The 12,383-nt window shown below is 67.8% G+C and overlaps 1 protein-coding gene across 3 annotated transcripts; it reads right to left on the bottom strand.

Annotated features, from left to right (window-relative positions):
• Positions 1 to 215: 215 nt before the first annotated feature.
• Positions 216 to 10,736, bottom strand: TINAGL1 (tubulointerstitial nephritis antigen like 1). 3 transcript variants are annotated; one of them, XM_039733679.1, is made up of 12 exons: positions 10,528 to 10,736; positions 8,291 to 8,613; positions 7,568 to 7,631; positions 5,942 to 6,034; positions 5,734 to 5,848; positions 4,458 to 4,581; positions 4,214 to 4,364; positions 2,459 to 2,642; positions 2,154 to 2,199; positions 1,609 to 1,732; positions 1,157 to 1,202; positions 216 to 1,032 (listed from the first exon to the last, which is right to left on the bottom strand). In XM_039733679.1, exons 1-12 carry the CDS (start codon positions 10,719 to 10,721, stop codon positions 892 to 894), a joined length of 1,605 nt encoding a protein of 534 aa, XP_039589613.1. In that variant the 5' UTR covers positions 10,722 to 10,736; the 3' UTR covers positions 216 to 891. The 3 variants fall into 3 exon arrangements, with proteins under 3 accessions (XP_039589613.1, XP_039589614.1, XP_039589615.1); XM_039733680.1 differs by lacking the exon at positions 10,528 to 10,736 and adding an exon at positions 9,300 to 10,509 and having other exon boundaries at positions 892 to 1,032; XM_039733681.1 differs by lacking the exon at positions 10,528 to 10,736 and adding an exon at positions 9,184 to 9,313 and having other exon boundaries at positions 892 to 1,032.
• Positions 10,737 to 12,383: the final 1,647 nt, after the last annotated feature.

Below are 12,383 nucleotides of genomic sequence, written 5' to 3'. Positions count from 1 at the left end.
GGCCGCGGTGGTGGCCCTGGTGGCCCGAGTGGCTGCGCGTGCCCGCGGCGTGTCCAGCGCTGGCCGCGGTGACCGGAGCGGCGGGGCCGGAAGGTGGACAATGAGCGGGGCCTTATCTCACCCCCCCAGCCCTTCCCGAGGCCACCCTGGGCCCCCCAGGCGGGGGTGACAGGGGCCACGTGTCCCCCTCGGAGCACCGAGTCCACCCTCCGAGCTCTGAGGCTTCCGTAACTTTATTTACAAACAGTAAAAAGCAAAATAAATACAAAAAGTCTTAAAAGTACAGCCCTTGGGTTGGGGGGGGAGGTCCTGGGCTGTGCTGGCTGCGTGCACCCCATTGTGGCCCCCCCAGGACGGGGACACCACGGGGCTGAGCCCTCCCTTGTCCCTGCTGTCCCCCGGGGGGGTGGCAGGGCCATAGCACCATAGGGACGGGCTGGGGGGGGGACGGTGGGGACCCCATCCTGGCGACACCCAGCCCTGGGGGCTCAGGGGACCCCCCCGCTGGGTTATCCCACCCCCCAGCTCCAGAACTGCCCTGCTTGGGGGGGAGCTGCTGGGGCCAGGACGGGAGGGGCAGGAATATGGGGGTCCCCCCAATTGGGAAAAGGGGGGACATCCCACAGCCCCAGCCGGGATGGGGGGGGGGGTGCAGCTGCCTTTGAAGAGCCCCCCGCCACCACCGCAGCCCAGCCGAGCCCGGGGCGGGGGGATTAGCGGGTAAATCCCATGGGAGACGGGAGCAGCCCCCGGGGCACCCCCCCCTCGCACGCCCCACTGCCCCCAGCCGCTGTGTCAGCACAGCGGGGACACGCAGCCCCCCGGGCAGGGGACACAGGGGACAGCGCCAGCCCCCCGCCCGCCGCGCTGGGGACAGGGACAGCGGGGGGCTCACTTGTGGGGCATGTCCTCCATGCTGACGCGGCCCCAGACCCCCACCACGAAAGTCTCCACCTCGCACTCGTTGACGCCGCGGGCGATGCGAAAGTGGCCGCCCTCGCCCCACGCCGTGCCCCACGAGTTGGCCGCCGTCTGCAGAGGGGACAGGGGACACGCTCAGCGCGGTGACCCCCCCCCCCCACAAAGCCAAGGCGGACCCCACATGGGCGAGGGGAAGCGGCAGCACCCCGTGGCTGAGCCCCCCACCCAAACTCACCCAGTATTTTTGGGTCTGGCCATCAGGCAGCTGCTCCTCTCCCCACCTGCAGAGGGACGGGACAGTGAGGGGGGGTCCCCAAGCACGCCCAGACTCTGGGGTCCCCAAGCACCCCCAGACTCTGGGAGAGGGGCTGACCCTGCTGATTTCCTGCCCCCGGCACCTCCCCAGGGCCAGGCCGAGGTTGGGACATCCGCTCCCGGAATAGGGGCAGGAATATTTAGCCACGGCAGGAGGAAGGAAACACCGGCACAGGGCAGATCCCCCCCCGGCCCGGGGGTCTGCACCTCCAAACCCCCCTCCCCTCCTCCTGTGTGCTGAGCACCGCACTCGTGCCGCCTGTGCCACCATTCCCCTCTCTGCCTCCTCTCCCAGCTCGGGGACACCCAAAGGGAATATTTTTCGCACCCTGACCAACGCTGTGAGCCCCCCCAGGCCACCCCCACCCTTACCCGGTGATTTTCACCGAGTGGGTCCCGTGTCTCTGGTGCTTCGGCCCCTTCCCCTCGGCCACGGGCGTGTGCCGGTAGATCCCGCTCTTGTACATGAAGAAATCCTCGTGCACCTCCAGGATGGCTGCGGGGAGGGCGACAGGCTTTGGGGACACTGCCACTGTGGCGAGGGAAGGGCTCCGCGTCCCCCCGGGCGCGGGGGCACCGCGTTCCCAGCGGCAGGGAGGGAAGGCGGCAGCCGGATCCTCCCCGGGGCCACGCAACAGCACTCCGAGGAGGTTTCAAAAAGCGAGAATAAAGTTAAACAAACGCAGCTGCCAAGACGGTGATTAAATCTCAGGAGTTAATGAGCAACCCGGTGCCCGCTGGGGTGGGCAGCGTGACGGGCACCGGGGCAGCGCTGCCCGGGCACGCACGGGGAGCAGCTGAGGGGGGTTCTGGCTGCCACGACGGCTCCCCCAGCACGGACAGAGCGGTTTTCTCCCCCTGCTTTGTTCCCCCAACCTTTTGGGGCGCACAGAGGGGTGCCCCCGCCAGCTCTGTACCTTGCACGGGGCCGTTCTCCAGCAGCTCCTTCATGATCTCCTTCTCCTGCAAGCACAGAACAGGGTGGCAGCGGGTGGCAGCGGGGCCGGGACCCCCGGCTCTGCCCTCCCCACCCCCAGGGATGCAGCAGAGCTGCTCCAGCACCCACAGGCGGCTGCTGCGGAGGTGCCGGGCGGAGCAGCCGCTCCCGGCGGGCTCCGCAGCGGGGTTTTCCCAGCCGCATTCCCAACCTCGGTTCTCCCAGGTAAAGCAGCCCGAGCCAAGCCCCTTCCCGCTCCCGCTGCGCCCCCGGCCCGGCGCTCACGCTGGAGGAGAGGCGGTAGGCGGGGGTGGACTGGTAGATCTCGTTGGAGTGGGTCTGGGGGTTGGGGCAGCGCGCTGTCGCCTGTCGCTTGCCCCGGCCCGTGGAGCGGCTGTGCATCATGCAGGGCGGAGCGGCCGGCTGGCTCTGCTGGCTCGTGAACGGGTAGCACTCGTCTGTCACCACCCTGCAGGGACAGCGGGGTAGGAGGGGAAGGACCGGCTCCATCCTCATCCCAAAGCCCACTCCCAGCCCCATTCCAAACCAAACTTCCTGCCCCATCCCAATCCCATCCACATACCGAACCCACTCTCCATCCCCACACCAAATCCCTCTTCCATTCCTGTCCCAAACCCCACTCTCATCCCCATCCCAATCCCCACTTCTATCTTCACCCCAAACCCAACTCCCATCCCACTGTGATCCCCAATCCCAAACCCCACTGTCCATCCCTGTCCCAAAGCCCATTCCCATCCCAATCCCAAATCCCACTGTCCATCCTGCCCTGGCAGTCCTCATTCCCCACCTGTCCAAGGCACAGGATAAGCACAGAGATCTCCTGGGCTCTCCCCACGTGACCAGAGTCCCAAACCCCCTTTATCCCAGAGAAGCCCCTGTCTCCCATCCCACCCCATTATCCCATCCCCACCCCATCCCATCCCATTCCCGTTCCATCGTGTTCCACCCCATCCAATTCTCTCCCATTCCCACATCATCTTGTCCCACATCATCTTGTCCCATATTGTCTTGTCCCATCCCATCTGACTCTGTCCCATTCCCATTTCATCTTGTCCCATAACACCCTGCCCCATTCCATTCCATTCCATTCCATTCCATTCCATTCCATTCCATTCCATTCCACCCCATCCCATCCCATGGATCCCATTGAATCCCATGATCCCATCCCATCCCATGGATCCCACCCCATCCCATGGATCCCACTGAATCCCATTATCCCATCCCATCCCATCCCATCCCATATCTTGTCCCATCCCATCTGACTCTGTCCCATTCCCATTTCATCTTGTCCCATAACACCCTGCCCCATTCCATTCCATTCCATTCCATTCCATTCCATTCCATTCCATTCCATTCCATTCTACCCCATCCCATGGATCCCATTGAATCCCATCATCCCATCCCATCCATTATCCCATCCCATCATCCCATCCCATCCCATGGATCCCACCCCATCCCATGGATCCCACTGAATCCCATGGATCCCATCCCACCCCATCCCATGGATCCCATAACTCTCCCATCCCATGGATCCCATTGAATCCCATGATCCCATCCCATCCCATGGATCCCACCCCATCCCATGGATCCCACTGAATCCCATTATCCCATCCCATCCCATCCCATCCCATCCATTATCCCATCGCATTATCCCATCCCATCCCATCCCATGGATCCCACCCAACCCCATGGATCCCATTGAATCCCATTATCCCATCCCATCCATTATCCCATCCATTATCCCATCCATTATCCCATCCCATTATCCCATCCCATCTCATGGATCCCACCTCATTCCATGGATCCCATTGAATCCCATCATCCCCTCCCATCCCATCCATTATCCCATCCCATCATCCCATCCCATCCCATGGATGCCAATCCATCCCATCCCAATGCCCCCCACCCCATCCGCTCCCATCCCATCCATTACCCCATCCCCCCCCATGGATCCCATCCCATGGATCCCAATCCATCCCACCCCCTGATCCCCTGATCCCCATGTCCCCCCGCGCTCACCCCCTCCTGCGCAGGTACCACCAGGCTCCGTCCAGCCGCCCCCCGCTGCAGCCGCGCTGGTTGCGGGTGTCGCAGGACAGGAGGTTTTGCGGGGACAGCGCGGGGGTCATGTGTCCCATGGAGTGGATGGAGATGCGGTCCGAGGCCACGGCTGGGGAGGAGCGGCGGGTCAGGGCAAGGTGCCCTGTCCCCGTGTCCCCATGTGTGTCCCCGTGTCCCCGCGCAGCCCGTCCCCAGCGCTCACCGGCCGTGGAGAAGGCCCAGGAGCCGGCGCAGTTCCCCTGGTCCAGGGGCTCGTGGATCATCCCCGGCCACTTCGCGGCGGCGTCGAAGTGACGCGGCAGCACCTCGTTGGAGTCCATGTTCATCTGCGGGGCAGAGCGGGGGGCTCAGCCCACCGGGACCCCCCAGATCCTCCTGCCACCCCAGCCATCCTTTGGGATGGTCCCCAGCCAGCTCTAGTGTCCCTAGCCCCACTGTGGGACTCCTGCTCCTCCTCCTGCCACCCCAGCCATCCTTTGGGATGGTCCCCAGCCAGCTTTGGTGTCCCCCAGATACCCCAGCTATCCTCTGAGATGGTCCCCAGCCAGCTCTAATGTCCCCAGCCCCACTGTGTGACCCCTGCTCCTCCCCCAGCCACCCCAGCTATCCTCTGAGCAGTGTCCCCAGCCAGCTCTAGTGTCCCCAGCCCTGCTGTGGGACCTCCTGCCACCCACCCATCCTCTGAGATGGTCCCCATCCAGCTTTGGTGTCCCCCAGCCACCCCAGCCATCCTCTGAGATGGTCCCCATCCAGCTTTGGTGTCCCCCAGCCACCCCAGCCATCCTCTGAGATGGTCCCCAGCCAGGTTTTGTGTCCCCCCAGCCTCATTGTGAGACCCCTCAGGACAGGGACATCACCCTGAGCGACAAAAGATTTGGGTTCTCCTTTATCCCAGAAAGGCCCCACTCCTCAATTTCCCCTAAATTTGGGCTCCACAGCCCCAGCAGCTCCTTAGACAACACCAGCAGCGAGTGTCCCACCCCGGAGCCCAGCAGGGCACAGCTCTGGTGACACAGCTCCTCGCGGTGGCCTCCGGCCCTGCCTTTCCTCCCTGGAGCGGGGACGGTGCCCCCGCCCCGACCTTCCTGGGGAGGACACGGCCACGACTGCCCGGCTTCTCCAGCGCAGGAAGTGCCTCTAAAATTAACCCCGAGGCTCCGGAGCGTGCACCAAGCTCTGCCAGCACCCCAGGGACCCCCGGGGGGTGCCCACCCTGGGTTTGGGTGCGGGCAGAGGCAAAGAGAGGGAGCAGGCGGCTCTGCTGAGTCAGCAGCGGCGGGGCCGCCGTTCCGATGGGAAACGAGCACGGAGGAGAGGGGGAAAAAACAACACTGGCAGCCCGGGGATTGTCCGGGGGAATTTGCTGAGCTGCTGTCTCCAAACACCAGGGCTGCCCTGCCTCCCCCCACTCCGGGAGCCCCTTCCCAGCCATGGGGAATCACGGGGCGTGCCTCAGTTTCCCCCCCGGGGGGACTCACGTGCATCTCGTTCATGTTCATGACGGTGGGAGAGGGGCGGAAGGTGCCCAGGCGGTGCCGGATCCCGTCCTCCAGGGTCATCCCCCAGAACTGGCTGTAGTTGGCGGCTCTCCAGCTGCGTGGCAAGAGGGGACGCGGCTCGGGGGTCACCCCAAAAAGCACCGAGGGGTGAGGCACCCCTCACAGCCTCGCGGGGCCCGCTCCTCACCCAAAATTGCCCCTGTTGACGGCGTCGATCAGCTCCCCGTCCATCAGGCAGGCGTGGTCCTCGCACTGCCACTGCCCGTCGGGCCCGCAGGTGCTGCGGAGGGGACACTCGCTGGGAATTGATGTCCCCAGGGTGACCAGGGGACCCTGAGGGGCGCTGCCCCTCCCAAACTGGGCAGGCAGCGAGGGGCTGCTTCTGTCAGGGGTCACCAGGGCTTGGCACCTTACAGCGGGGTGAAGCCGTGGGTGACCCTCTGGGTGACCCTGGGTGGCCTTTGGGTGACCCCCCAGCCCCCGCAGGAGCCCCGAGGGCAGCCAGGCCATGGGACAGAAAATCAGCTGAAAAGCTGCCAGGGCTGCAGACACCAGAGAGGGGCTTGGACAGCAGCCCGGGCCCGGGGGTCGGGGCTGGGTGTCCCCATGGGTGACCCACAGTGACCAGGTCACTCCATGGGGACAGCCGGGCCGGGGGGGGCTCTGGGGGTGTGGCGGGTCCCCTGGGGAGCCCCGGGCTGTGCTCCCCCCGTGCAGTGAGCAATGCTTGGCATGTTCCTCCTGCCTGCACATTTCCCTTTTATGGAGCTGAGCGCGGCCGTGTCCCGCCAGACCCCCCCACCCCGATCCCGCCGGCAGCACCTGGATTCCAGCCTTCCCCCATCCATCCCCAAGCGCTCCCGGCGCTCTGGGTGACACCTGGGGACTTGGGAGCACCTCAGGGTGCCGCCAGATGGGTGCCCACAGCCTGTGTCACCCCGGCATGGGTTTTGTCCCCTGCCGCCCCCTCAGCGGGACCCCAGGGGACAGGGGTGACGCTGCAGAAATTCCTGTTCTCCAGGCACCTCGTGTGGGGGAGGAGGGGTTTGGAAGGGAAGATTTGCCCCCTCCCCGGTGCTGGTGGGTCAGAGACGCTCCCCCAGCAGCAGAGATGCCACATCCACCTGCGTGCCTTGGGGACAATGACATTCCCCCGGGAGCGGGGACACCCTCCATCCCTGAGCGCCCCGTGCCACCATCCCGGAGCAACTCCAGGCTGCCCCAGAGCTGTGGGGAGGCTCGGGCTGGCTTTTCACCCGCAGCCCCGGCGCACACACATGTTCCCACACGTGCCCCTGCCCTCGCACACGCCCCAGACGCTGCCTTTGATTTCCGCTTATCTGCCGCATCGCCCCTGCGGCTGCGATCCTCGTCTGCAGCAGCTCCGCGCCGGCAGGCTCCCCAATCCCCCACCTCCGCATGCCAGTAATACCAGTGCGGTAACGCCAGTATTCCCAGCGAATTCCCAGCGAGCTGCGGGAGCTGCCCAGCGGGCACGGCCGGGCTCTGCCCGCTGGCACGGAACTGCCCGAGCGTCCCGTCAGGCTTGGGCAAGCTGGGCTGGGGCCAGTGTGGCCAAAACCCCGCTGGGCAGCGCCGGGGCGAGCGGCTCCCACGCAGGCATGCGCTGAAAACTTGGGAGCGGCTCAAGGCCCTTAGCTCCGAATTTTTGGAACAAAGGCATTTTGGCAGCGGCTCCCGCCACCCAGCTCGGGCCTCGCTCTGAGGTTTCCAGGAGCCCGCGGGATCGCGACACCTTGCTGTGGTGACACGCTGGTGACATGCCGCAGGTGCCCACAGAGCACACACTCACCACAGGTTGCAGTTCTCCCGGTACGTGGCTCCCATGGGATAATTGCGTCCTGCACGGGCACAGCCTGCGTGGGAATGGGAATGGGAGAGCCCCTGGTGAGTGCTGGGGTCCCGCCAGCCCCCCAAATTCCCGGGGGTGCAAGCAGAAGGGAAAACCACCGCGGTTCTTAACTCCAGGCCGGTGCCCGGCTGCACCTTGGCACCCCAAATTCTGCTGGGGGTCAGTGCGAGGGAGCGGGGCTGGCTCGGCGCCGGGAGGGTTAAATGTGCTCAGCCTGGCGGGACAGGGATAAAGGGGCCGGTTGTGCCCGGGAGCTGGCTCTGCTCCGCAGGGACTTCTGAGAGAGCCTTGTGCCGGCAGCCGGGGGCTGCCCGTGTCCCCTCCTGGCCCCCCGCCGCCCCAGCTGCCGCCAGGGTTAAGCCAGGGCCAGCATCTGCCTGCCCCAGCCGTGACCGGGCAAGCTGGGATGCAGTCCCCGCACGTCCCCTCACGTCCCTGCTCTGCCCGCAGGCGCTGCTGGATCCGGCTCTGGGGTCACGGGCTGCTCCCACACCTCCTTTTCTGGGAGTCCATCCCCACCCCGGACACTCTGCAGGAGCTCCCACAGCTCTGAGGGGTCCGCAGCAGCTCTGCGGCGAGGGCAGGACCGCGGGGTACCACATCCATCACCCCGAGCAGCAGCAGCAGCATCACCCCAGGGCTGCACCCCCCCCAGCGCCTCACCTGCGGCTTTGGGGAACGGCGCCGGGATGCCCAGGCAGTACTCCCAGAAGTCGGGGCAGCAGTCGGACACGGTGCGGTTGCAGAAGAGGTCGCAGTAGCAGAGGGTGTCGTGGTAGGGCACGGTGCAGGCGTCGTCGCGGCCGTGGCAGCACACGTCCCCGCGCTGGCAGTACGAGCCGCCCGCGTCGTACACGCCGTGCTCGTACAAACCCGGGCCCAGCTCCCGACGGGTGCGGACCCGCGAGGACAGGGCCACCTGGGCCACCTGGGCCACCAGCCAGAGGCACAGCAGGCCCCGCATGTCCCCGCTCATGTCCCCACGCCTGCGGAGGGAGGGCGGTGAGGGCACGCCGGCCGCACCGCGGGGTGGGCGCTGCTCCCACCCTGCGCTCCCCCGGCTCCTCAAAACATTCCGGTTTTGTAACTCCCCTTGTGACCGCGCAGCTCAAGCTCCAAAACACCCTTTTCTCCCAGCTCCGCACATCCCGGCCTCGGAGGGGCCCCGTGCCCGCCCGCGCCTTCACCACCGGCCCCAAAACCACCCCCCAGGGGAAGGGGCTCCCCGGGACACTCGGGGGGCTGCCCGGGGCCCGTTCCCAAAGCCACCCCCAGTCCCCACCGCGGGCAGTGCCATGAGCTGCCAGGTCTCAGCCCGCGGGGCCCAGGGGGGCGATGGGGACCCCAAAAGGGGCCGCTGGGGACAATCCGGGGGCACACGGGGCAGGACCCCCTCCTGCCGGCTCCCTCCCGCGGCCGTGCCCTCCCCGCCTGCGGCGTGGGGACTCCCGGGACCCCCACAAAGCGGGGAGGGTGACCCGGGAACCGGTGTGGCACCCACGGGGACCCCACGGGGACCCCACGGGGTGGAATCCCCTCCCCGTTCCCTGCCGTACCTGCCGCGCAGAGACTCCGGGAGAGGAGTGGGGGGTGCGGTGCTGGGATCCCTCACGGAACTCACGGGGCGGGACCCCCCCAGCCCCACCCCGGCCCCCCCGAGCCCGTGCCGTACCTGCCGCGCCCGCCGCTCCGCCGCCGCCGGCCCCGCCGCCCCGCTCCGCTCCTTATAGCCGCGCCCCGGCCGGGGGGAGCGGGGAGGCGCCGGGGCAGCCGCCACCGGCCCGGGGCGGGGCGCAGCGGGGCGGGGGTCGGGCCTGGGGCTGTGCAGAGGAGCCCCGAACTTGTGGCCCCCAACTTGTCCCCGCGGGGTCGGGGTGTCCCTGGCTCCCGATCCCCTCCCGGTGCCCCCCGGCGCTGCCCTCGCCCAATGCGGGGGTCTCGGCTATCGGGCCAGCACCCCCTGCTCCATGCAGGGGGAGCCGTCCTGGGGGGTTTCCCCCTTCCCCAGGTGTGCCGAGGGGAGGGGAGGGGGCTGCATTCCTCCCGCTCCCAGGGGTACAGCTGAGACAGGGGCAGCGCAGCCCAGGGCATGGAGCTGCTGTCACTTGGATCCAGCGCGGCTGTCAGGGGGACACTGCCCGCCCAGCCACGCGCTCAGGGACCGCACCAGGGGGGTTTGGCCGCCCCCCAGACCCCGGTGCCCCCGCGGCACCGGCACCTGCTGCGGGAGCTCAGCCGCCCCCGCGGGGCTCCGGCTGTCCCTGCCCGGCCGGGAGCATCTCCAAAGGATTCCTGGAGGATGCCTCGCGGCAGCCAGGACGGGAGCAGCGCGGGGTTCCCCGCACGGCCCCGGGCCAGGGGCTCCCGGCTGAGCCCACGGTGGGGATGCCGCGGCCAGGGCGGGCTCCACTCCGGGCAAGTGGGGAGCAGCAAATCCCGCCGGGCACGGGGGCTGCCTGCTCCCCGGGGTGCTCTGGGCGCCTGAAGCGGGGTCCTGCGGAGCCCCCTCCGCAGGGAGCCCCTCTTCCAAGAGCTCTTGGAAGGGCCTTTTCCTGTGAGCGCGTCCTTGGGCAGCGCGGAGCTGGAGGCTGGAGCGCCGCAGGAAGGAACTGAGTCCAGCCCAGCCCGACTGTCTCCAGCGTGACTGGATTCCACAGTGAGTCACGAATTCCCCCAAGACCCCCAGAGAACAAAGCAAAGCCACTGGCACAAAGGACATCCCCGGCCGCTGCTCTGTGTCCTTGTGCCCCCGGCAGCTCCCTGACAGCTCAGAGGAGCCGTGGGGTGCCGCGGGAGCAGCTGACCGTTCCCGTAACAACCCTGTCCCCCTGCCAGCTGATAAGAGGCGCTGCGCGGAGGCGGCAGCGGCGACAGTCCAAGTGTTTGGAGCATCCCCTCACCCCGTTCCTGCGGCTGGGCTCCGGCGGGACGCGGCCAGCTGGCCCTGCGAGGTCACAGCTCCCTCTGTGTCACTCTGACGCCAGCGTCTCCCCCTCCCTGCGCGTGTCCCCTCTGCGGGGAGTGGCAGCCTCGGCACACGTGGGGCCACCAAGGTGGAGGGGGACAAAGTCCTGCCGGGGCACCTTGGGCGCATGTGACGGCGGGAGGCAGAGCGGCGGGCTGGCACACAGCCCCTGCCCTGCCTGTGCCACCGCCCCGGCCGTGCCGGGGGAGGGACAAGCTGCCAGGACCCCGTCCCCACCGCTCGCACCCCACACCCGGCTGGGGTGGCCCTGGATGCCCCATGAACACAGCCGGGCTGGGTGCGGGGTGAAGACCCCACAGCTGCCGGGATGAATCCCTCCAAACCCACCCGGGAAAGCCGCCCACCCCTCTGGGAACGCCGCCAGCGGCTGGCACGGTGCCCCCCAAAGCCAACCCGCCAGGGATCGCACCAAACACATGGGGCACTCGGCGGAACCGGGGTGCTGGAGCCCCCCGAACCCCATCCCCAGGCCGGGCAGCTTTGCGGCGCTGCCCCCGCAGGGCTCGGCTCCGAGGCGATCCTGGAGCGAGTTTCTTGGCAAGGAGGCAGCCAGGAAAGGCCGGGACTGAGCCGCGGCCAGCCCCGGCTTCCTCCGCGGCCAGCGGCACGGGAAGGGGCCGCCTCGGCCCCCGACATCGCTGCAGGACGCGCTGGCCCCGGGGGTGCCAGCTCACAGCCACGGGGGGCAGCTCTGCTGGCCCTGCGGGGGTCTGGGGGCTCCTGGGGAAGGGGGCTGCACCCTCACCTCCCTGGGATGGCCTTGGGGACACCGCAGCGTCGCCGCCATTTGGGGGGGGACACACCAAACAGGCAGGGGGGGCACAGCCCTTCCCGGGGCAGCGACCCTTCCCCGCAAGGTGCCAAAAAAGCAGCGGCGGGGGAGGGCGAGCGAGCCGGAGCTGGGCTCTCAGTCCCATCTCGGTGGGTTCTGCAGCTCAAGGGGTCAGGGAGGAGCCCGACATTGGTGTCCCCGGCCGGACATTGGTGTCCCCTGCAGGACATTTGTGTCTCCCGACCGCGGCTCGGTGGCAGGGCTGGGGTGCCACCTCTCGGGAGCGCCGGGTGACAGACGGCAGCAGGCGGGCAGCCTCTACTCCAAATTTTAATGAAACAAATAAGTTAATAAGTTAATCAAGTGAGGTAACTACCGCTGGCTCGGGGGGGTCTGCGGGGACCAGCCAGCCCCGGGACGGGGGTTCTAAGGGTTAATTCCTGCGTGCGGCTGCGGGCAAAGCTGTCGCATGCACCTCGCCCCACGGCCACCCTCCCAGCGCTGTCCCCTGGTGTCGCACGGCCCGGGCACCCCCGGGGCGAGGGCAGAGCAGGGTTGGGGGGGGTTCGAGCAGCTCTGGCAGCCCGCGCTGGCCACATGCACTAACGGGGCGAGCAGGGTGGGCAGCCCCCAGTGCCCGGAGCAGGGGAGAAGGGGTGCGAATCCCACGGTGCCACCCCAGAGAGGGGCGGCGCTGGCAGCGGGGGGAGCAGCCCAGGACAGGTCCTGGCACTGTGGGGTGACCACCGAGCCCCCCGGGTGCAGCCCCAGCCCGGCGCTTTGGCACGGCCGCGGTGTTGCTGGGCTGGGGAGCAGCGCAGGGCACCGGGGCAGCCGTGGTGGCTCTGCTGAAGGTGACATGCAAGGACACCACCCTGTGGCAGGTCCCCTCCAGGCCCGGCCCGTGCTCCCCGGACCGCAGAGGGGACAGGGACACGGGCAGGGACAAACTGAGCACCGCAGGACCCAGCAGGGAGGGAATCCTCTAAGTAGGGGTT

This window comes from Passer montanus, unplaced genomic scaffold (genome assembly GCF_014805655.1).
Source record: "Passer montanus isolate IOZ18808 unplaced genomic scaffold, ASM1480565v1 scaffold89, whole genome shotgun sequence".
NCBI classification, from domain to species: Eukaryota; Metazoa; Chordata; class Aves; order Passeriformes; family Passeridae; genus Passer; species Passer montanus.
This window is presented reverse-complemented; position numbering and strand designations above follow the sequence as displayed.